We start from the raw sequence: 24,595 nt of genomic DNA, 5'->3' as shown, positions 1-24,595 counted from the left end.
AAAAGTGAGCCGAATTCTAATTTGAAGGATTATAAAAGTGCCTCTCCCCAGCTGGCGTGTTGTCTTGTTCCCACTGAGTGAGCCCGTCCAGGTGAGCTTGCTCATGGACTTGAGTGAACATGTGTTACCACTATGTTTAGTGACGCGATCAAACGGTACCCGCAGTGACACGTGTCATCCGTTACAAACTACGACACCATCACCCTTTTGTCCAGTTTTCTAACCCTTATGTTGGATTATGGATCCCACTTAGAACATGCTACTCGCTCTGAACCCCCTTTCTCTAATTCTTGAAGTTACTTTAACATTCTTTAATGTCAAATATTATTTGCTTACTTGATATGTTCAATTATTTACTTTGTGTTCCACATATTGTAGAGCTACCCCCTGGGGACTGCAATGTCCAGGAGACAGTCCTTATTCTCCAAGGCCTTATGGTCTCACGGGGGAGACAGACATTTAACAAACCTGTGAAGGGTATAAGAGGGGTACAAATAGGTGCAAAAGGGACAGAGGAGGGATAAGTTAATTCTGCCTGGAAAAATGATCAGGCCTCTCCTCCGAGTACGAACACTTTATCTACAGAAGCAGCGGGAGAGGCCTGTCCCGGGGAAGGAGATGAGGGAGTTTGTCTTGGGTGTCCAGGTGGTGGTGAGATACCTGGGTCTCCATGTGCGTTTGCACAGGCAAAGCAGAAGGAATCAAACTTCTGAACGGCTTCCAAGTTGTTCCCAGACAAGGGAGAAGATTACACACAATGTGCAATAATAATACAATAAGATATAAAGATGGGAACATAAGATCACTTGGTTCTCTTTGGATTTTTGTGAGGAAACTAAATTATCCATCTTTCAGGCTATGGAAACAATGTGAGAGCTCTTACTCACTTACCGCCCACAACCAAACATGATTCAGAAAATGATCCCCCTCTTCACACCAGGCAAGGGCAGGAGGCACACGTGCAGAGGCTGCTCGTACTGGGTGAGAGGAGGGGAACGGAGTAGAAACAAGAATCGAACAGCCTGACTCCGAACAATTTTTAAAAAACCAATTATGCTAATGTAGCCAGAGAAGATAAATCATTCCCAGCACGTGTTTCTGCAGCTCCAAACATTGCCTTGGATGTGTTTTCCATTGTCAGTGAAGGTTTTCAGGGTGAGGTTAGGTGGTGACTCGATTAACTGAACACTCATCCAGAAGCTTGCTTTGGAACTCTCTTCTTGAAGATTGCATATCTTGGAATGAACTGGGGTCACGTTAAGACTTGTTTATAAGTTATGTGGTATTCTTTGTTCCTTGCCAAGATGCAATGTGCTTTTAGCACGGCTCATAAATGAAGTTCATGAGAAACATAAGTGTTCTGTGTCACCTTCAATATTCCTCAGGAATGTGGCACTTACTCAGTTAGCATGGCCCTGTGAGTGCGTGCCAGTGAGTGTGGAGGCAGATCCTTCATCAGCTGCACATAGAGATGACTGCAGCCAGTGAGAGTCCCTGAGGCAGAGGACCGAGCTAAGGCACACCCAGATTCCAGTTGCTATTGAAACTGAGATAATAAATGTCATTGTTTCTAGCCACAAGGTTCCCAGGTAATTTGTTACAGAGCAATGGATAACTATTACACTTCCTTAGAGAAATGGCAAGGCTTGGAAATGGGAGCACAAAGTTTGGAAAGAGAATAGTGGATATATTTGTGTTTGAGTCACCAACCCAGATAGAATCTTTATGACTGAAGTTCTACATACACTGTTTATAATCATTGCAACAACCTGGCAAGGGTGGTGTTGTTTACATATTTTAGATAGACTGAGATTATGGAAACTCAGTTATTTGGCTCCGAACACTTAGCTAGAAGGTGACAGAGATGAGAGTGAAGCCCAAGTCTCTCTTTTTCAGAAGCCTTTGTTCTTTCCTCTGTGTTAATGAGTCATAAGAGGCAAGGGCCGGATTGGGGCTAGGGTGGCAATCAGAATCACTTGTAAGATCTTTTTAAAGCTAGTAACATCACTTTTTATTTATAGAAGCCCTAATACAGTTTGCACTGAACCATACCACACAGTGGGGTTGCCACAAGAGCACTGAACGTACACAAGTTCAGCTATACTACTTGCAGCTTGGGCCTGTGATTCTAAAATTAAAATCGCACATCTTCACCAGGTTCTGCTTGAGGCTCTGGTAGCCCTTAGCAGCCTCCTTGGTGATTAGTAAGATGATCATGTGACTCTGACATTCTGGTGTTAATTTGTTTTAATTAAGTTAAAAATAAAACAACAGCACCCAGAGCTCTACTAGTTGATGGGCTCATCACAATGTGATGTGTACCGGATCCTACCTGAGCAACAGCCCAACAATGGCAAAAGAGGTTTGGCTAAACAAAAACAAGCTGGGAGTAGTGTGGGTGAGTGGCGAGTGCAGCTTTCATTGGTGGTGGCAACAAGGTTATGAAATAATAGGATCCGCTACAGCACCACGCCTTAAGATGTAGGTGGCCCTCAATACCTCCTGCCACAGCTTCTAGAGCTGAGCGGGGCAGCCGCAGATGGATTAGACTCTGAGAACCGGCTGTGGTTCTCTCTCACCAGCTCCCAGGCCAGGTCCAAGGTCTCTCATCTAGACTCAGCCCTTCAGCTCTTGTAATAGTTTCCCCAGCCCTGACCCGGAGTGAGCTTCTCATTGCTCATGGGTTCTCATGCAGACCACAGCCTTTCTTCCAGAGCAATGGCCTCTTCACACATACTGGTGACAGACATCACCATTAGCTGACAAAGTCTGCTCCTGGACAAGATGACTGTAGAAGCTGCTGCTTCCAACTCCTTCCTGCTACTTCATTGCATTTTGCATAGAGGATTTTTCTAGAACAGCACTCCCAATAAGGCAGCCACTAGCCATGTGAGGCTGTGTAGCATTTGAAATGTGGCTAGAGAGACTGAGAACTGAACTTGTCATTTAGTTTAATTTTAATTCATTTAAATTTAAATAACCATATGTAGTTGGGGGCTAATGTGTTGGATAGCACAGTCCCAGAGGCTGCCATCCTTATGTCATTCTTTTGTTAATTTATTTTTGGCTCATATTAATAGAACATTTTCTATGTGCCAGGCACCATACATAGAATTGTGCATGCATCCATCCAATTTTCACAAAACCTGATGAAGCCTATTGTATGATTTACACCTTCCAGAGCAGAAGCCACATTTTAGAGAGATGGAGTCGCCTGTCTTAGGTCACTTGGGCAGGAGACAGGATTCAAAATAAAGTCTATCTGGCTCCAGTCCTGTGTTTCCTGTACAGAACGAGGCTAAATCAGCAGGGATGGAGGGTGAAACAAAACGGACACAAGACAATGGAAATGTAACCCTTGTTATAATGGGTTTTTTCATTTTATTGCTTATTGTAAACATTTTGGCCTCAGAAAATACTTTATTTTTTGTATAACCATAATTCAAAGCTATCACAACATATACTGCTTCCCTCAAGATGTTTCATCTATGAAAATTATAGGTGAACTCTAAAAGTCTATACTGATAATGTGCCCATTTATGCTACTGTGACACTAAATACAAATAATAAAAAGAGTCATCTATTGCAGGCCTGTGGGTTTGTGATCTATCTTACGGGAGGCCATTCAACCACTCAAAGAAGAGAGATGACGTGGAAGGAAATGGCTCCTCTGTGGGTAATGCTTGCGGCACACGGGAGGCATGTGATAAATGTTTATTGAGAGAGATGATGAGCATTCAATTTCCATGGCTCTTTCCCTCTCCGTTTTTCCTAAGAAATGAGTGGTGCATTTGCAACCAACGTTCTGAGAGTCACAGAGACCCTGGCACTTTGAGCTGCACAGAGTCAGTGTGATTGGTCTGATCACACTTGCAGAGAGAGATGAATGAGAGGGTAGGCACTGTGAAAACTGCTCACATCTCTGTCACTGCAATAGGTGGAACTCTTGGATGCGTCTTGGTGCCTAGAACCGAGCAAGTCATTCAAAACACATTTAGGTTTGCGATCTCACTGGCAGTTACATCACATTTCGGTCAGATCAGTGTATTGGTAAGTAAAACATGCTACTGGTATCAGCTCCTCGATGTCCTGACCACAAGAATGAGACTATAATTTATACTGTAAGGCATTTTTCTGTTTTATTCAGCAAAATTCTGAGCATTGTTTTGGGATTTCACAGAAACATGATAATAATGTTGGGTTAAACATTTTGGATTTAATTGCAAAGTGATAAAAATTACAAAAATTTAATCATCCATTCCCAATATTTTCTCAGTGTAAATTTTAAATACATGAAAGATCCAACATAAAAACATAAATGTTAAGGCCACTTGCAGCAAAATATGGCACATTAGAGTTATTTATTAACAACATTTACACCTAACGACAGGCACTTCATAACATTCGGATTTTGGCAAAAGGCAACAACTTGATGCTAATATCCTAACTTTTCCATTAACTGTGTAACTTTTTCAAGGGAGCAGATTATAAAAATATCACAAAAGAGAAGTGTGTCTAAACTACTCTGGAATGGAATTCCACAGAACAGAATACAAACCTCATTTTTTCCTCTCTGTTTGTAAGTGTGTCTATCTCCATGGTCAAGTTCTGAGATTTTACTTCTGATATAAAATGGAAATATTTGGCTTTTCATCTTTTAATCTGAAGTGAAGATTTTGTTGCTTATGGGATTTGATACTTTTTTTTTCTGCTACTGGAATAACCTTTGTCATAATACACTAATTAAAAGTCATGATTTTTAGGTGGCAGTAGCTAGCATTGAAGAGTTCTTGGCTTCAAGCAACTTTGAATCCCTTTGATCCTGTTTTAAGACTCAAATTAAAGAGATAAGGTTCAATGATTCCAGTAGTTTTCACTTTTTGAAGACATACAAATTTACCCCACACATACATAAAACATGAGCAGAAACTTTTGAGGTCCACCGGACCCTTTGACCATTTGATTTCACTAACCCATCTAGAGCAACTCTCTAACAGAGAGTCAGCCAGGTTCTGTGTGAAGTCTTGGTAACAGGGCTCTTCACAAAAGCTCCAACTGCTCTTTCTCATACTGAAACCAAAATTGCTGCAACTTCCATCTAGTGCTTCCAGCAGTATAAGGCACAGAGCAGGTTCTCACACACTTGACCAGCATTTATTGACGAACGAAAGAATGAACAGTTTTAGTTCTGACTCAAGGCTACATGAAATATAGAATATAGTGTTTTCTTTAAGTAGTCCAGGCTATTTCCTGTCTCACATAGATCTTCTCTTTGGATCAATATTGCAATTTCATTAAGCAACATGATTTTCAGACATTTTTTTCCATCTCATTACTCTCTTCCAAATGTGCTTAGGTTGATCAGTAGATCTCTTCAAAGGCGGTTCCATGGAACCAGACATAATAGTCTAGATTCAGCTCCGAGGGTGGTTAAAGGCTCTGTATCTCAGCCTGGACATTCTACTTGACACTTAGTTTGGCCCAAAAGACTATTTTTTACAGCAGTTCTTCCTGTCTGTTTCTGAGTAGAGGCATTTTATTCATGGCAAGATCTGTGGCTGGCACATATTCCCTCCGGGAGAAGGGTTATTTCCTTGAATGTCCAGGGTACGGAGGGGGTGGCGAACGCTGTGCTGAAGACTGTGGGGCTGGCGAGTAGGGGGGAGGCAGTTCTGCACAGTGTTCCACCTCATGGTTGTAACTATAGGGGGGCGGCGCCACTGAAAGAGGAAAGGAAACAGGCATGAGGCAAGTAGCAAATATTTGAGAGTCCACAATATTTATGCCACTGGGCTGGGTGCTTTTGGAGGGGACATAGTTTTTGCCTGCAAAAATCTGAGTTTTATCAGGCTAAGGGCTAGTGCTATAAAGAGTGGTGCCATTGGCCAAAGTCTTCAGGGTTGGTGCTTAGGGTACGTTTTTTGGAAATAGAGTGCAGACAGAGAAGAGGCTAGGGGATAATTTAAGTTTGAGCAAAAGCACAGAAGCAGGAGAGCCTTTTTGTTCAAAGCAAAAAGTACATGAAGGAGAGAAATGGGAAAGAGGCTGAGGAATCTGATTGTGTTATCATCATGGTGGGCTTTGAAAATCACATGGGAGGGTATGATATGCAATTATCAGATGTTTTTTAATATGCTAGTGAATGTGTTTTGGGAAGACAGCTCTCTCTGCAGTATGAATTGAGGTGGACCAAAGAAGAGGTGAGATGATATAAGAGCTATGTGAGGGATTATAAGGGACTCATGGCAGTGGCAGGGAGGAAAATCATAAGAGCCCTTAGGAAGCTGAGTACTTAGGTGATGGCTGGGTAGATGGAGAAAGGTATGGAGAGTAAGAGAAGGCATTGAAGTATTGGGCACCTACTGCTGGGCTCCCATAGCTTGGAAGGTCGTGGAACCATTGCAAGAACAAGAAAAAAACAAAGAGGACAGGCAGGTTTGTGAGTAAGAGTGAAGAATTTAGTTTTCTAAATCTTAACTGAAAACTTTTCTTAAATGAATTTTTTACTGTAATATATGTCAGTGAGTTTTAAGGCACACTTAATACACTTCATTATGACTCTGTACGGATGTCTGCTTTGTGGTGATCTCAACCCCATCTCTAGGGTTGGGAGAGAGGTGCCCCCTGAGTACACCATGTCTTTCAGGGCCCAGCCATTCTGCAACGTCTGAACAAACCTTCAGCGGGCCTCTGATGACTTGCCAGGGCTTGGGTCATCATTGAGAGCATGATTCTACCTGGAACTGACATGTCTAATTGCTTTACTGGGAACGTAGCCTAAATCACAAGACTAGTGTCATAATAATGCAAAAACCAAACCAAAACCTAAGGCCAGGCTCTGAACATTCGACTGGGAGAAAAGGACAAGCAGCGTTTCACCAACTTATTTCTAAGACGTCTTCTAAAATGCGCTCATACCAGGAGGGTTCCGACAGCGTTCTGATGGGTACGCACGTGCCAACACTGGGCTTCATCCTACCTGCAAGCACGACTGTTCCTTCTGGATCCCTTTACATGGGCTAACTTTACCCGCAGCCGAATGATCTGAATCATTTACAGGTCTGCCTATCTCCAGGGACACGGGGAAGCAGGATCGAGTCACTTAAGCAGAGGAAGATGGAGTCACAGAGCCGGGGGGGATGTCCTCCAAGGACTTCTCTGGTAAGCAAAGGCTCTGCAAGCCTCTCGTGGTCTGAGCAGGTGAGGGCTTAGGGCAGAGCACAGAGTTGTACAGAGAAAGCAGCAGTGATATCCCAGCTTCTCCGCGGCTGCCTGGGAGACCTGCGGAGGCTGGGCCCTTCCAAGCTTTGTTTTCTACAACAAAACAGAATAAGTCCTGTGGAGTCTAAACACACATCCCCTCTGCGTTACACCCACTCCTTTGCTTCATTATGTCTAGGAGGACTGAGGCAAAGAGATTTGTAATAAATTTCCTCCAAGCTAAGAAATGCAGCCTCCATGTGAAGGAGGAAGTTTCAGCTGGATATCCACTGAACTGCTTCTTGTCAGCATGTGGTTTTAAGTTGTTTTTATACTAAGCTTTCCCCCGCTTCCCACGTGAGGCGCGCACACCAAATGATTCTCCAGATTGGTGGCATCGCTCTCTGTCACAAAGCCGCGGTGTGTGGTTACGCCTCGGCAGCAAAGTGTTTATGTTTTGCCATCTGCATAAAAACTGCTGGAGGACATTTCAGTGCGATTCCCCATGGTTTATACAGATGCATGCTGAACATGAAAATCGAACATATGAAACAGTGTTCTTGCATTCATATTGCCCCTGAATTTCGATGAAGTGATACATTATGCTGAAGAGTGATATTTGGAAGACGATCCATCATGAAACAGGCATGGCACATCCTTTATGGTACCAGCTATGGGAAGAGATTTTGAAATAATACTTGTATAACTGTGGGCTGTGCTATCTTTCTTTCTTGCAGATAATAAGGTTTCACTAGGAAGTGACTTTGCATAGTATCAATTTTTAGAATTCCGGATTAACTCTAAGAGGATTTGTTCTTTCTTAAAAGGTTAAGCCATATCTAAAAGATGTATGAATGCAAATGGAGATATGATATCTTAGAAATTCTTTCATAATCAATATTCCAATTTTCTTATTTGAGCAGAGCAAGCATGCCACTTTTCCTTAATGTCATTATAGTTTTCTATAATATTAGAAAATTTAAGGATGCTATGAAGTTCATAGAAGAAATTTAATGCTTTCCACCCACTCAGGCCAGCATTTCTAATGCAAATGTAAAGGGAAGATGCAGGGTGTTATCACAACTATACAGAAAAATCATTCGTAATTTTGTCACCACAATCTAACAAATATTATCTTTATGTATTTTCTTCTAGTCATTTCTGTTTTTTATATCCTTATGGTCATATAAAATGGCATATGCTTTTTTACTTTGTATTATAGTGTTTTTCATTGTGCTATATATTCCTCATAAACATTATTGTTAATAGCTGCATATTATTCAACTGACCATTCACTTATTTTGAGATTAACAATTTTTTTATTATTATAAATAACAGAGTGATGTATATCTTTCTATATGTAGACCTATGATTTTGAATTGGCTCTTTAAAGTTCTGGGAATCAACTGGCCATCGCTTACTATTTTGTCTTCCTGTTTCTGTTTTTTACCTTATGAAAGCTTCCTGCCTTATGCCCAATTTGTAGTTCTCCAAATGTAGACAGCCGACTTCATGCTGTTGGTTTGTATCATCTGAATTGTCTGCTTTAATCATTTTTTTAAAACACATGTAACCTTCTTCTCTGCCCCTTGGACTTTTTTGCATCCAAAAATCATTTTCTCACCTTGTTGCTACCATTTTGTAAATCTGAGCACAGCCCTCTATCATTCTAGAATACACATTCCAAAACATCTTGAACCTCACCTGGGTTTTCAATTTACCGGTGACATTTCAAAAATAATAATTTAAACTGAAGTCACCTCTTTTCTGTCTTCATATCTTTATTCAGCTTAGATTTATGGTCCCTCACAGAAATTATTTCTGTGCATCTATCGTCAACCTTCTTATCTCTCCCCACTGCCTGACACTCCAATTCTAATTAAATCCAACACTTTGGCCACCCCAGCTCTGTATCTAGGAACTTAGCGTAGGAGCGTAATGCACAATCGGACTGATTGATTTCACTTTAAATGAATGACTGTAATCTTAAGTGTGGGGGCTGTTGGCAGTGCTTGGAAATGAAGCATTTCAGCACCCCTCCATTCTCTGAGATTATTGTCTCATGCGTTTTTCTTTCTCAACTACAAACACCTCCTTAACCTATTTTTAGGATAAGACTTGCTTATTTCATTAAGAAACTACGCACAATTAGAAGGCACCTTATCACCAACTCCTCCCAGATGGGTACCTGAAAGTCTTCCACGTTCAGTACATATCCGGATAAGGCTGCCCTCAGTTGTTAATTTGATGATGCAAATAGAGTGTTGGTTTCTTAATGGAATATTTCCAAAAGATTTTAAATACTGCAAGCCAGTTATTTTACAGAATAAAATAAACTTGGGTTCGTCAGATAGCTTTTCATGCTAAGATTCAGGCTGTCAACTTCCAGCCAGAATATTACATAGATGAAGCTGTGTCACCCTCAGAGTAACACCCAAAGGTGTAAGATGTCTGTTTGTCTTTCCTTGGTGATACTAGTTTTTATTTCCTGGTTGAGATGTCTGGTTTCTTCACTTTGATAATGAACAAGAGTCTGGAAATAGACATTTTAAGAGCATGCACGTATCCTCAGCAGTCTTTCCCCCCAATTTACCATCAACTGATTCTTGTCCTAAACCTTTCTTATGATGGTTTTAAAATAATGAATTTTCCAACTCTACAACTCCTTTTTACATATATCCTCTGGCATTTTTCTGTTAGCAAGAGCCTCTCCCTCCTTCATTTTTATATCTGCCTATCTATATCGATCTATATCTATCTATCTATCATCTATCTATCTATCTATCTATCTATCTATCTATCTATCTATCTATCATCTATCTATCATCTATCTATCTATCTATCTATCTATCTATCTATCTATCTATCTATCATCTATCTATCATCAATTAATCATCAGGGGACTTCAAATCTCAACTCTCTTGCTAGCATGAAAATGCCTTGTTTTCCCTTCTTTGGCATTTGATTTTTATACCTTTGCAAAACCTTTTGTTACGGTTTTTCTGTATTATTTTCTTTCAGGTGTGTATAATTCAAACCTACTTCTTAAGAAGGGGTTAATATGATCACCTTTCTTTGTTTACATTGAACTTCTGGCAAGTAGTGGAAATGAAAGACTGGACAAATAATTCTTATTTGCATACAGATGGTTTTAAAAATAACTGTAATTAAACAGGACACCATTCATTCTATTCAACATGACAGGAATAAAAAACTATTTTAGAAGGTCACTGTCCAACCAAGGGTCAGGGGTGGCAGATCACCTTTTGTTGGTAATCTTCTCCCCAGTGCAGAGTAATTATGTTCACTGTAGGGATCCTCACTGAGCACTTTCACCAGGGGATAATATAACTTTGGCTAAATTGTTTTCTACTCACTTATGTGGCCTCCAGACTATCTCTATTATCACAGGGTTAATTAATTAATGTGGATAAAAACATTCTATATTTCTACACATGAAAGATTTTGAAAAGCATTCATTCTACTCTGAGTTGTTTCCCTGTCCTTTAAGTAAAAGCTTAATTAGTGTCTTTGAGAAGGAAATGAGAAGTAATCAAGTGCATTATGTTTTGAAGACCTTGTCTTTTTGCAGTAAAAATGCTTCTACCATAAGCATTTTACAATGCTTATTACATTTACTCAGTTCCCAGAACCATGCATTTACTAAAAATGCAACACGCCTATGATCTCCCAGTATTAATTGTGCCACTATCAACTTTTAAAAACGTGTTTCCATGCATGAAATAGAAACTTCAAACCTGAGAGAACGCAAGACTTCACACGAAAATATTTTGTACCTTCTATTCTAATTTTAGAAATAATTTTTTTTAAATGTTTCAAAAATTAATTTTAATGAAACTTTCCTCGGTCAAGCAAAAGTGTCTCTGGAATGTTATCTACAGAGCACAGCTTTCCAGTTAGTGTCTCTGTCTCTCTCTCCTCTGTTCTTCTCTTGGGTTACAGGTTGAATAGGTAAAAATGGGGAGATGTGAAGAATAAAAAATAATTCTCCTATTTTTCCTTATGTCCTAGTCCTAACATCATCCCACTAATCCCAACAGTAGTCTCAGGAAGTTGGGAAGATTCAAAATCGTGAATGACTTTTGCAGTGAATAAATGCTACACACTGCAGATTGAAATTTAAGGTAAATTCCCTAGGTGTTGGTTTCTAAATCAGGTCCTGCCATGAGTTGTGAGCCTCATTCTTTCAGCCTTTTCTGCTGAGTGCCCAGTATGTGCCAGTCCCGACCTTATATGTTTGGGATTTAGTGGTGAACAGAGTAGACAAAGATCCTTGTCTCATGGAGCTAATATTCTGGAAGGAAGGAATGCATACTAAACAATCAATGTAACAATTAGTTAAACTACATGGCATATTAGAAGATCAAAAACACTGGGGAAAAATGTAGAGTAGAGGAAGGAGGACTGGGTGCTGTGTTGAAGGACACATCACAATCTTACATAAGGTGATCAGGACAGGCCTCATCCAGGAGATGACCTCTGATCAAAGACTTGAATTAAGTGAGGGAGTCGGTATTCTAGACAAAGCCCTAAGATGGGTGTGTGCCCTGTTTGTTCATGGAACAGCAAGGGCAAAAGCATGACTGGAGCCAGAGTGCCAAGAGGGAGAGGAGCAGGAAATGAGGTCAGAGAAATAAAAAGAGGAGCCAAATCATACATCGCTTTGAAGGTCCTGGTAAAGGATTTGTCTTTGACTTTAGATAAAATGAGGAACCACTGGCTTTGATTCATCCTCTGAGGGAAATGAAAAGCCACTGCAGAATATAGGCAGAGGAGTGATATGATTTGACCACTATTTTTAAAGGTTCTTTCTGGCTACTGTGTGGAGTATAGACCCTGGAGGACAAGGGTAGATTCTGGGAGAGCAGTTAGAATATCATCACAGTGACAGAAGTGAGAGCTGATGGTGGCTCTCACTAGGGAAGAGGTGTTTTCCTGGTAGATTGCCTGTAGGTTTGAAAGAAAGAGAGATGTCAAGGATGAGTCCAGGATTTTTAGCTTGAGCAACTGGAAGGCTAGAAATGCCATCTACTGAGATGGCAAACCCTGTTAAGTGGAGATGGATTTGGGGGGATGGTCAGAAGTACTGCTTTAGACCTGTTAAATTTGAGATATCTATTTAGGCATCCAAGTGGAGATGTCTAATAGGCAGAGGGATCAAATAAATCTGAAATTGCAGAAAGAGGTTTGGGTTGGAAATATATAACTTTGAGAAGCAATAGCATGGAAATGGTATTTAATATCATGAGGCCAAATGATATAACCAAAGAAGTACGTGTAGATGCAGGATGCAAGAAGACACAAGACTGAGCCTTGAGGAACTCCAACATGAAGATGCTGAAGAGGAGAAGGAACTGACAAAAGAGAAACAGGAGAAATGGCTATTCGCACACTCATCTGAAATTGTCTCCCTCAAGTTGAAGATGATAGGGAAAAGGTTAAGAAAGGAAGGAAAGATCAGGGAATTGGCACAAAGGGCAGGTTGCATGTAGAAGGTACCCCGGTTCTTCTATATAGAGACAGAGAGAGGACATGAGTATGGATAATAAATTATCTTCCTAAGGATATGCCAAATTTCGAACTTGACTCCTTTTTATGTTAAATTGTATATATGCACATTGACTCAGAAAACATTATTGTAATCATCTAATGCAAAACACAGTTAACAGAGTTATATGTGTTCAAGATATTTATATGTGGGACTTCTAACAAATTCTTGATGAATATTTGTCAAATTATTGTTACTTTTGCTTTTTGTTGAGAATTTTAATATTATGTTAAAACTTTTATTTGCATAAAGAGGACACATAAAATACTTTTTCTCAAAACACACGCCTGTTAGTTTAGAGGCCAGTTTATTTAGACCTGTAGCTTATACTTTATATTTGTCAGAACTCACTGACTCACTAGCATATAGACACAATGGGTATGAATTGTTTATTTCTCTTAACTCTGGCTGATTGTCAACTGTAGTCAATGAGACAACCATTGAAAATACTTATATCTTCAAATATCAGGTGGATTTCATTATTTGGATCTAAGTAATCTCCAATGAAAGCTAGATTTTCAATCTACATTAACTTAGAAATACACTACTTGCTTGGAGATTATTCCAGTGAAATTGTTTAATGTTTCCTCTCTCTAAGGGGTAGAGCATAACTAACGATTCTGACTCTTCTTGAGAAGTGAGCAATTTTGCTTACCAGGGTAGGAGGTGATGGCATTGATGCGGGCGGTGCTGATCACGCCCACCCGCGTCCCGCGGTTGTTTTTCATGCACATGCAGATACATATGGCGATCCCAGCAATGACCCCCATGATAAATACAATTCCAAACACGATACCGGCAATCGCCGTGCCCCTAAAAAGGAAAAATCAAAGTACGTTTATTGCAAAGTTCTAAGGATTCTTCAGACTTTAAAATAAAGCTCAATGACTATATGACAAGTGCTTTTTTACTAATGTTCTTAAGGAAAATGTTTTTTAAAAAGATAATTCCCTGGTTCAGTTAAATAGTCTTGTGTATTTTGATGAATAAAGCTTACAAATCTTTAGGGAATCCTCTTCCAGAACAGTAAACCCATCCATCATTCAGATTCTGGTTTTAAAAACTCAGGTATTTATATAAAACATGATTGTCCAGATACGCTCTTTAAAATAAAAAAATTAAAAAAAAGCACATCCTGCTGTGTACGTAAACATCAAAGAATTTGTCTATTTTCTGTAGCATAGAGGTGTTTAATGAAGACAACTTGATAAATGTCAAAATATTAAATAAAACAACATTTATCTTCATTAAAACTCTTCATAAAGTAGAACTAGAATATTTTTCTTAAGAAAACCAAACATTTTTAAAAATTATACAGAGAACAGTATGACAGATTCCCATTAGATTCAGGAACAATGTAAACAAAACCTTTATTTTATCAGTGTTAATGCTTTTCTCCAGAAAGTTTTTTCACAAAATCATAGAAAGAAGAAAATACTAATTGAAAGAGTCAACATTATCATTCTGTGTAGAGTCTATTTGTCCATCATTTTGGAAAATAACGGGGGAAATTCTTTATCAAAGCGTAGATTTTCGACAGGCAGTATCATTTCTAGCAATGCTTCCCAAGGAAATAGAGCACATGTGGGCACAGATAATGTACTAAGGATGTTCATCATAGTGTTGTTGCTAAGAGAAAAATATCAGCAACGGCCTAATGTCAGTGAAAACGGGGCTGACAAAACAACAACAACATGACACATCAAAGAACGAATCCTATACAACGATTAAAAGAGGTGAAGTGGCCCATGGATTGAGTTGTTCATGATAGTTAATTTAATAATAATATTACAAATAAAAAGTCAAATACTAACAGAATAATACCAGCATCAACAGAATGACTGTAATGGGATAAATTGCATTTTTATCTATCATTTCCAACTCTTGACATTTTTTAGCGTCTCTCTTCCTATTTCTCAAAAATATTTTTACATTCCTTTATTTTTTAAATTTTTATTTCTATATATTATCTGTTGGCTTGTTTTATAGTTTTGGGGACTGTAGATCCCTTAGACGAACCTAATCCTTCATTAAATCAACCATCAGTATATATATTACCATGACATCACTTACTACTGAGCCAAGCAATGTACCATTGTCACCTTTCATTTCTCTTACACTTATTCTTATAAGGCATTTATTTCCATGAGTTTCCATATACCTACTATTATGCCCTTTTCTCCCCTCCCCCCCCAAATTCTTAGAAATCTTTCAATTATCAGTTATTTTCAAACACAGCAACGATCACTTTATCAGTTCTGTTTGTCCCCATCGTGATTTCTTTTATAGCCTGCTAGTTCCGGTGGTGTCTTTTGAACCTGGAACTATTTCTAGACCTGCTTGATGGTCCATGGATGTCAAGTGTCTGGACCCCATTCTTGCTCTTTCTTGGTGAAATGTCCTATTCACTGAAGCATATTCCTGAACGGCTTCTTAAAGAAAGGTTTAAAGGAGAGAAATGTATCAGAGTCCTTGCATGCCTGAAAGTGACTTAACGCTACTTCTCGCTTGTTGATAGTTTGACTGGGTATGGAATTCTAAGCTGAAACATATTTTTCAGAAATAGAAAGGCACTGTTTATTGTCTTCCAGAATTTGGGACTGCTATAGAGAAATCCCATAGATTCTAATTACTTTCCTTTATGTGATACTTTTATTTTTCTTTCTGAAGTTCTTATATTTTATTTTTACTCCTAGTATTCTGAAATTCCATAATGCGCTTGGATTTTCGTTTTTAAAAATATTTTGCCAGGCCCTTGAAGATTTTTTTCATGTCTGAGGCTCATCTTCTTCAGTCCTTGAAACCATTTCATAAACTGATCATTTATTTTCCACCATTTTCTCTGTTTCTCTCTCTGGAAGCCTATTCTGAAATAAGAATCTGAACCTCCTGGAAAAATTCTCTAATTTTTCTTATCCCTGTTTATTTTCTTGAACTACTTTTGGGGGAATTTCCTAACTTTCTCTTTCAAAGTTTTATCAAACTTTTAAATTTCAGCTATCATATTTTTAAATTCCAGGTGCTCTATCTTATCTTCTATTGCAACCCCCCCTTTAGAGTGTCCTGTCTTGTTTTCATGGATGTAATTTCCCCCTAACTTCTGAAGTTACTAATAACATATTATTTGACATTTCATGTCATAAAATATCTGTGCTAATGGCTCACTTGCCAGATAAATAAGTTCTTGTTCTTAGTGCTATATGAATACCCATATAGTCCTTATCTAGGATAGGTTCATCATCTCTCATCCCTAACTCTTGTGGCCAGACATGAAATTACAGGTTTGGAAAAGTGAATGCAGTTCGTATACCCTATATTGTATGAAAGTCATGAGTTTTCAGGTTTGGAAAAGTGAATGCAGTTCGTATACCCTATATTGTATGATGCCCCCAGGGCTAGCATCCTAAGCACAACACATTTACATTTTTGCAGTACAGGTAAGAATATTAACACTTGTGGATCACATAGGGACTAAAAAAAAGCTCCAGGTTTTTTGAGGTCCAGTCTTGCCACCAACTGAGTTATATAAAACCCTTGGTTTGCCAGAGTTTTTTGTGAATTTCAGAATTGCAGACAAGGGATTTTAAACCTGTATTTGGAGTTTTTAGAAGAGACTTTCTCATGACCTTTCCCACTCACTGAGAAAACAGATCAATGGAATACCATTAAGAGTTCTAGTAGACTCCATTAAAACATTCCTTCCTGCATATTAACTTTATTAGCAATTATGAAGCAGAATGAAAGATATTTGGATGACCTGCTATTAGTAATTAAGAATGGCAGAGTCTAGTAGTTTAATAAATAAGTTTTTTCAAGAAAAAAGATTTATCAAGGAAGATAATTTGAAATAAGAAAAGTAAAGGGATCCAGAAACCTCCTTTAATTGTGATTTTTATGTCTAAATAAGATTAAATTGGAGGGCTTAATTTATTTTCCAGAAATAATCGGTAGCCCAGTTATTCAGGCATAGAGTTTCCAAAGTATGTGTTATAGAAGCTCTTGATATCAAATCAGGATATATTTGTATTCATTAATTCTTTTTTAAATAGAGGAAAGTAGAAAATTAGTTACACTTTGTTTCCTTGGCAGCTCCAACCAAAGTGCCTGCTCTGGAGGTCAATAACGAGGTTGCAACTAATGCGTTAGGTTATGTTTTATATTAGATCATAATTTTGGTGTCCTTGATCCTCTGATACCCATTAACAACTGTAAATTAATTATTTAATACATGGCAAGTATAAAATTCATAGCATTATTTACTTTTATTAATTCAACAAAGCAGTAAACAAACTTATCTTTCTGCATGTAAATAATTTGGTTTAGTCAGCTATCGGAAACAGACAAGAGAAATATGGCATCACAAAAACCTTGAAAAATATTTAGGGGATATTTTTTTCTGAAAGAATGAGTTTCAGGGTGTGTACATTTTCTGGTCACCAGAAGAACTGAAGGGTGATTAGAGGGCTGGAACATTCAGCCTCACTTCTGCCCTCTGGGAAGGAGGCAGGAGCTGGAGATGGAGTTAATCACCACTGGCCGGGATGTAATCAATCATATCTACCCAAGGACCGCTCCATAGAAACCCTTTCATGATGAGGTTCAGAGGGTTTCTGGGTTGGTGAGCACACTGTGGTGCTGGGAGGGTGGAGCACCTGGAGAGGCTGACCTGCACAATAACACTTTTCCCCAAAAAATACCCTTTGAGAATTGGTTGGTTTATACTTATTTTCAATGAACAAATTTTTTGAACAAGTGTCTAATTCTTATATTAAAGTTTAGCAGTTTAATAAATAAGTTGTTTCCTAAAGTGAGTTCAGTGAAGTTCAAATGCATATCATAAGACTAACATTAATAACTGCAATTAAATGTTGTTTTCTAAGTGTGTGTATATATACACACACACACACACACACACTATGTATATATACATATATATATATCAACATATTTGTATTTTATTTAGGAAAACAAAAATCTGAGTCAAGATTTCCCAAATTATATTACATGATATGTTTTGTGTACTGTATGGATTCCAAATATATCCTGCCAGTATAGTCTTAGCAAAACGTACAGTCATTCATAGTTAGTAAAGTTTCTAGAAAAATTTTGTGCAGTATACATGAATGTGATTCATTTCATAGCAATATTTGGAAGAGCAGTTTTAACCCACACATATATCAGTTTACTTTTCCAGGTATGCCCTAGAGGCTTTTGATTTATTTCTGTCATTATGCCTGCAATTCTAAATGGCTGCCACTAGATAGCAACATTCATGAAATATATATATATATATATATATGGCATAGTTATCATGTGCTAGGCACTAATCTGGGTAATGGGATACCAAGCTGATTGATACATGGAACCATCAAGGATTTGGGAACCATGTATGGAACAGTAAGCAAAGAGAGATGTTGAAGGTCAGCTATTTCTAAACATAGAAGGCTAAGACAAAAAAGAATTAAAGAATTTGATCATACTCAGCAGAAGAGAACTGCTTCTTTTTAAAAATCAACAATATGAATGTAATAAAAAGAGTATTAATGATTTCTTAATACTTAGTTGCATATACAGTTTTTTGACCCAGATGATGCTTCTGTGAAATAGAATCCAACTTATTTTGCAGGCAAGAAAAACAAATCTGTGAGAGGTTAAAATAAAGATCTTCTAGCTAGTTTCCTGGTAAAGAATAGATCTCCTCGGTCCTAATTCCCACCCCAGATCTGTTTATACTGCAGTGGGCTGCCTTGCTCACATTCTCTCATCTACTCAGCAAACATTATGGAGCCTCTTCACTCTGCCAGATTAATGGACAAAGTCTTATTGGGAAGCTCTGAAACCTGATGACTAGATTGAATTGGGGAGCACGTGAGAGGCAAAGGTGTAGAGTATCTTCCATGTGGGTGATTGCCCCTTGCTGCACAATATATAGTTCATAAAATGTATTGAAACAAGACTATATGAGACATGCAATCATAAGCTAGATTTAAATAGAAATAGCCACTGCACAGAGGTGTCCCTATCTTCTGCCTTCCAAACCTAAAAATGTCCCAATTACTGCTATAGTTCTCTCATCTCTAATGCTTTGGCACAGTTCACCCTTTTAAAGTAACCTTTGCTGAAACTTCACACTGAGATAATTACCTCAACTTATCATGATTACTTTAGACAGGACTTTCTTCTTTTTCTTTTTGTACCCTTTTATCATATATTGAGTGGGGGAATAAATCACGAAGCAGTATTTCAACAGTGACTATGAGGATTTCTATTGAAAAATCTATTTGTTGAGACTTAAGTCCTAAGAGCATCTAAGACTTAGGAGGTTGAATCCAATTATGAAAATGCAGGGTCCTCAGAGTAACCTGCTTTCCTTTCTGTCGTCGACTTTAGCCTGGAGGGTTTCAAATAAATATGGAGGCTCCTACAGTTATTGACCCTGCAGAATAGCAACTACCTTTCAGGCTTAGGCATTTAAAAATTTAATAAGGTTCCTATAGGATTGGGGTGAATGTTGGGAGTCATAAACCTTTCCAAATTAACTACTGAAACAGGTCACTGATCACCATGGCACAAAGGACCCCAGGCAGTGAGCCCACTTGCTAACTAACCCAGTGTTTTCTCCTGTGGCTCTGCCATCTGCTAGACCGTACATTACAAGCGGGCTGCCCATCCGAACAGCTGTGATCCGCTTCCTAGGCCTTAACAAGGTCCAGTTCTCTGCTGAGACAAGCCTGGGACTGATCACCATCTGGTGGGGAGATCTCTTGTTCTAGGCCTGCCAATGATTCTCTCAGCTCTGACATTTGTTTATCAACACACAGCTCTCATGAGCTTGTGGCTTCCAAGACCCAAAGACTGCTGCCTGATCATACCTCTGTGAAGCCTTGCTCATAGCTCACCTGTGCCCCACCTGATGCGGTTGATTGGAAATGTCATACTTTGGCTTCCTTGTAGGATGGAGCCTCAAGCTCAGTTTAGTGATTCTTAAAGTCATTCCAAGGAATACATGCACATCATAGCATCACTATCCTTTCCCTTCCCTGTGGATGGCTGCTGCTGCAAAACTCCTAACAGTTTCTGGGTCTCATGCCTTATAATTATCCATGAGAGAGAAACTGATTTCAACATGTCTCATTCCAGTAGAGCCAATCCCAGAGAAGGAATGTGATTGGTCCAGCTGGAGTTGAGGACCCACCTCTAAGTCAACCCACTTGGCCAGGACCAGGAATACTGTGATTGGCACAGCTTGGGTCAAATGCCCGTCCCCAGACCTGCAATGTGTAACCAATGAGGAAAGACATGGGAAAGAGAGGTAGTCTGTTCAGGAGCACAGGCAAGGGGCTTGGCAAACATGGCACACACTATAACTTTGTATAGTTGGCATTATTAGGATTCCAGGTCCAAGTCAGAATTTATAGATGTGAGCCAGAATTATAAAGAATGAAGGACAGATAGAGACAATTCACCCCAAATCTCAGATCTGTCCACCCCTCACCTAAACATATAAGTGGTACTACAAAGTCAGAAAGGTAAATTCAGATTAAAGATGGTGGCGGACTGAGTGGAAGTTCACTGACACTCTCACAGGACCAATCTGGATTTACAACTAAAACACAGAAAAACCATCCTGAAAACCAACTGAAGACAAGCTGGAGAGCACCCTCATAACCAAGGAGGAAAAGTGGAGCCCACAAGAGACGGGTAGGAAGCGCGGACGCGAGAGGGCTGGCTGGGCTCCCACAGGCAGCAGCTGAGGGTCCCCAGGGGGATCTCAGCTGTGGGGGTCCCACTGAGGACTCTGGGGCCTAAACCCCAGGCTGGGCTCCCCAGCGCAGAGCACCAGACCTGAGGCACCCACATAGCATCTGGCTGTGAAAAGCAGCCAGGTTTCTGTCTGCCAGGGAGAGGCGGCTGGAGCTGCAGGCCCCTTACAGAGCCAACGCACAACGTTTCGTGAGCAGCCACTCACCTGGGCTCCGGCGGAGGGGGAGTGGGGTGGACTGGAGCTGTGTGGGGAGAGCCTGGGGCTGTGGGCTCTGGAGAGTGAGATCAGGGCCGCGCCTCTGGATTCCTGGGCCTAGTCATTCCCCCACACTGTGAAGGACATCTTTCATAGGCTGTCTTTGACCTTCCAAGCAGCTTTTGCCTGAGGGGGAAGCTATTGCCCCACCCTGCTAGAAAACCTCTCACCCAGCCGTGAGGAGCTTCCACAGCCTGAAGCTCATTGAGAGAATCAGATTAATCAGCCTGCAGGCAGAGGCAGACCTCAGGGTGCTTTGAATCTTTGCCTGATTTGCTTTTGGACCCAGGCCTTGGAAGAGCAGACTTTGGTGTGCATCTTGTTCCCGTCCAAATACACCCGGCCCCAGCAGAGGGGACCTCAAGCCGAGGGTTGTTGATAGCTCCAAACAGGGTACTCAGGGCACAAACTGCTTCTGACATTGGCCTGTACCAGGGACCCTCCAAAAAGACTGAGAGTCCTCGCAGGCCTAACTAATACATAGAAACAAACCCAAATAGGAGCCAAAATGAAGAGACCAAAAAAAAAAAAAAGTAAATTGAGAAATTGAGACAAGTTTGCAGGTGTGGGAGTCTGAGGATTTCCCGTGACCATCTGTTCTAGCAGACCTTATTCCAAAAAAAAAAAGAAAAAATTATTTAATGTCAAGGCTGGCAAGAATCATAAATTATGTAACACCAAACATTTTTAAGTGCCTTCTCTAGCCTAGATATGATGTTGGAGATTCAAGGGAGACAAAGACTGGGGAAGACACACGTGCGTGTAATGATAATGCATGGCATTGAGTCAAAGGGAAACACAGACTAGGCTCTACAGAACAGAGGACAGAGTCTAGTCCAAATGTGGTAGCGTGTGTGAGTGTGTGTCAGTAGAGATCGGGGTGTGTGAGTAGAAAGAAGGCATGTGTGATAGTGCACGTGAGCAAAAGAGCCTGCGGGTGTATATGTGTATTTTGGGGTGCTGGCGGATGGGTTCCTGAGGTGGTAACCCCTTCTGAATCTTAAAGGGAGATTAGGAATGAATCTAAGGGATGTGAGGGGATTAGAGCAGATGCACATTTCAGATCAAAAGAACAGCATATAAATGCCATAGGAATGTAATGTGCATAATAAGATGTGTTTAAGGGACCGAGGAAAGTCAAGAGTTGCTGGAATAGGGAAGAGGGAGGTGGGGCTTGAGGACAAGAAGGGGTTTGGGGGGCTGGTCAGGAGGGCCTTCAGTGACACAGTGAAGAACCTGGCCTTTTTATTGGAAGGAACAGAAAACAAGTGAAAATCTGTAAGCACAGATCAGCCTAAGAGTTATGAGGAGAGTGGGTTTGATGGGCATCAAACTGTCCCCAGGTAGCCCTATTAAAACACCATTGTGATTATCTGGGCAAAACTTGGTGAAAGACTGAACCTGACAATGGCAGAGGGTCAGGGAAAAAGGTGGGGAGCAGGGAGTTCAGGAACATAAAACATAGAAGGTAAAGTTAGTGGCGCCTTAAGGGCACTAAGTTGAAACACCTAAAGGATTATGATAACTCTAGTCTTTGCTTTCCCCAGTCACCCAAAGCTCTGGACACTCCTCGTACTTAAGAGTCATTGACTCTGGAGGCAGCTCATTCCATTACAGAGAGATAGCCGGTAAGTGTGTGACACTTCACTAGGTCTCCTGTTTCTCCCAGGGAAGGGGTCCCTGCAGAGGGAAAGCTCTGACTTGTTCTAGGAAAGGAGGGAAGTGTCAGGCCCGGGAGGTAGGACCGAGAGGGCAGAAGATAAACTTTGCTTACCTTTGTTGCTTACTGGTCTGACTTTAACCAAGTGTGCTTTCCAAAATGAATATATTTATAAAAGGCATATGCACCCTTTATTATTGTATTGCATACACTTTTAGATAAGAGGCTTGCTTTATTTGTATAATGAATGAACTCTTAATTGTCCTTCTCTGAAACGAATGTTCCTAAACTTCTGGAAACATAAATTAAAAATAATAGTCTTTGAGTTATGCTTAGATTGCTGCATGCAGTCTGATCTTCCGATCCGGGGCTTTGTACAGATAAAATCTAATTGGATCAGAGAACGCCCAAGGTCCCCTCCAGCACCTCGGTACCACAGCTAATTAACAGAAATTTCCCTTTAATGATACAGCTGTTGCAGGTCAAGAAAGGAAAGCGAAGCAGAGATGGAAATCTCAGCCTGATGAAGATACAAAAAAAGATTAGAAGAGTTTGAAATTTCTGTGTGATAATTAATTACAGTTCGACAAGAACAAAGTCCTTTGAATATTGGCTAATTGTAATATAAGCTATACTTATCACAAAGATCTTTCCCCCAACATCACCTCCGGTTCTGAGGTGGAAACAGATAATGTTTTTCAATAATTCTTATCTCATTTATTGTCAATTTAAGCAACAATCTCAAGTCTGTAGAGACATAATAACCATCCAGGTAGTGTTACATATTTTATCTAAGTAATTATAACTGCATGTACTTATTCATATCATCTATCCGGCTCTCAATTAATTATTTCTAATTTCAACGATAGAGTTTTGTCTCGAAGATTTTGGAAAAAACAGCTGTACCATGACACAGTAGTTGGTTTGGAAGGTATCGTACATGATTTTTTTTTTAAGAGCCTAAATGATTTGAAAGTGGGATTGATTCTGTGCATTTTTAGGAGCAGCTATCATAATGTGCTTGAAGGCTTCACTGTATTCTTTGAAATCCCAGTAGCCAGGGAGGGGGCTCCTCACTCCAGCTGCCATGAAACGTGGGGGTGCGGATTATGCCGTGTTTGAACCATCAGAGTGGTATAACACCACGTTTGTCTCTTTGGAGCGTCTCAGAAGACAGGCAAACTTCATATCCTGTTCCAAGACAGACAAAAGGAAGCAGACCTGGACTGGGAAATGACAGTCCTCCTACTGGGGAGAAAAAAGTATTAGCTAATACAAGCTGTGTAGCCTGGCAGAATGAAGCGAACTAGTTATCCAAGTAATTATCTTGCCAGTGTAGACAAAGAGAATAGCAAGTTATAGTGTGGGTCTTCACTAGAGATCAGTGCTTTCCCACCTTTTTCATCTCATGGCACATAAACTAATTATTAAAATTCTGTGGCACACACAAAAAACCTATTTTTTGCCGATCTGACAAAAAAAAAAAGGTATAATTTTGATTGATTTACAAAAAGTGAAAGTAATTACCTGCCCTTTTTGTTCCAAAGTGACTTTTGAAAAAATCAGGTGCCTATCCTTGTATATAAAGATTTCTAGTTTAACCAAGAACTAATCAGTCCAATGCAAACCTTATTATGCAATGTGACCAATAAGATGCATCTCTATTATGTGACCTATATATTTATGGTTCAAGACAGGGCATTCCCACTGGACTGCTATTGTGTTGGCTGCTGTATTTTTTTAAATTTGACAATCTGAGGGAAAAGAGGTCTGTGCCCTTGACTGAAGAGCCAGGTATGGCATGCTTTAAAAAATTCTGCGGTGCTCCAGTGGTTTGAAAATCGCTGCTATAGATTAAAGATTCTTCTAATCAAATGAATGTGGGTTGGTTGGGCAGAGAGGCAGATCCAACAAGGGTGTGTGTGTGTGTGATAATCTTTAGTGCCACGGATTCATCTAAGGCAGGTGAGTGCAGTGGCGGGGTTGTGGCAGAGACAGTGAGGGCCACATGCTCCTCTACATTCCCCTTCTCGGAGGAGGGGGGACTGTGTGACAAATTCTCCCCAACAGAATATTAAAGGAAGGGATGCATCACTTCCTGTCAAGGTCAGTAAGGACTCGGTGTTTCTTCTTTGTTTCCTTTTAC

The 24,595-nt window shown here is 39.9% G+C and overlaps 1 protein-coding gene across 1 annotated transcript in view; it reads right to left on the bottom strand.

The window, feature by feature from the left end:
• Positions 1–3,346: 3,346 nt before the first annotated feature.
• CYYR1 (cysteine and tyrosine rich 1) overlaps positions 3,347–24,595 on the bottom strand; it is a 71,093-nt gene continuing 49,844 nt past the window's right edge. The window contains exons 3-4 of the mRNA XM_081139224.1: positions 13,425–13,582; positions 3,347–5,720 (exon numbers count right to left, since the gene is read on the bottom strand). Coding sequence (XP_080995350.1) covers positions 5,587–5,720; positions 13,425–13,582 — 292 coding nt within the window. The 3' untranslated portion in view covers positions 3,347–5,586. The remainder of the gene's footprint in view (positions 5,721–13,424; positions 13,583–24,595) is intronic.

This window comes from Miniopterus schreibersii (genome assembly GCF_964146895.1).
Source record: "Miniopterus schreibersii genome assembly, chromosome: 5".
NCBI lineage: Eukaryota > Metazoa > Chordata > Mammalia > Chiroptera > Miniopteridae > Miniopterus > Miniopterus schreibersii.
Note: the sequence above shows the minus strand (reverse complement) of the source record. Positions and strands in the feature narration are given on the sequence as shown.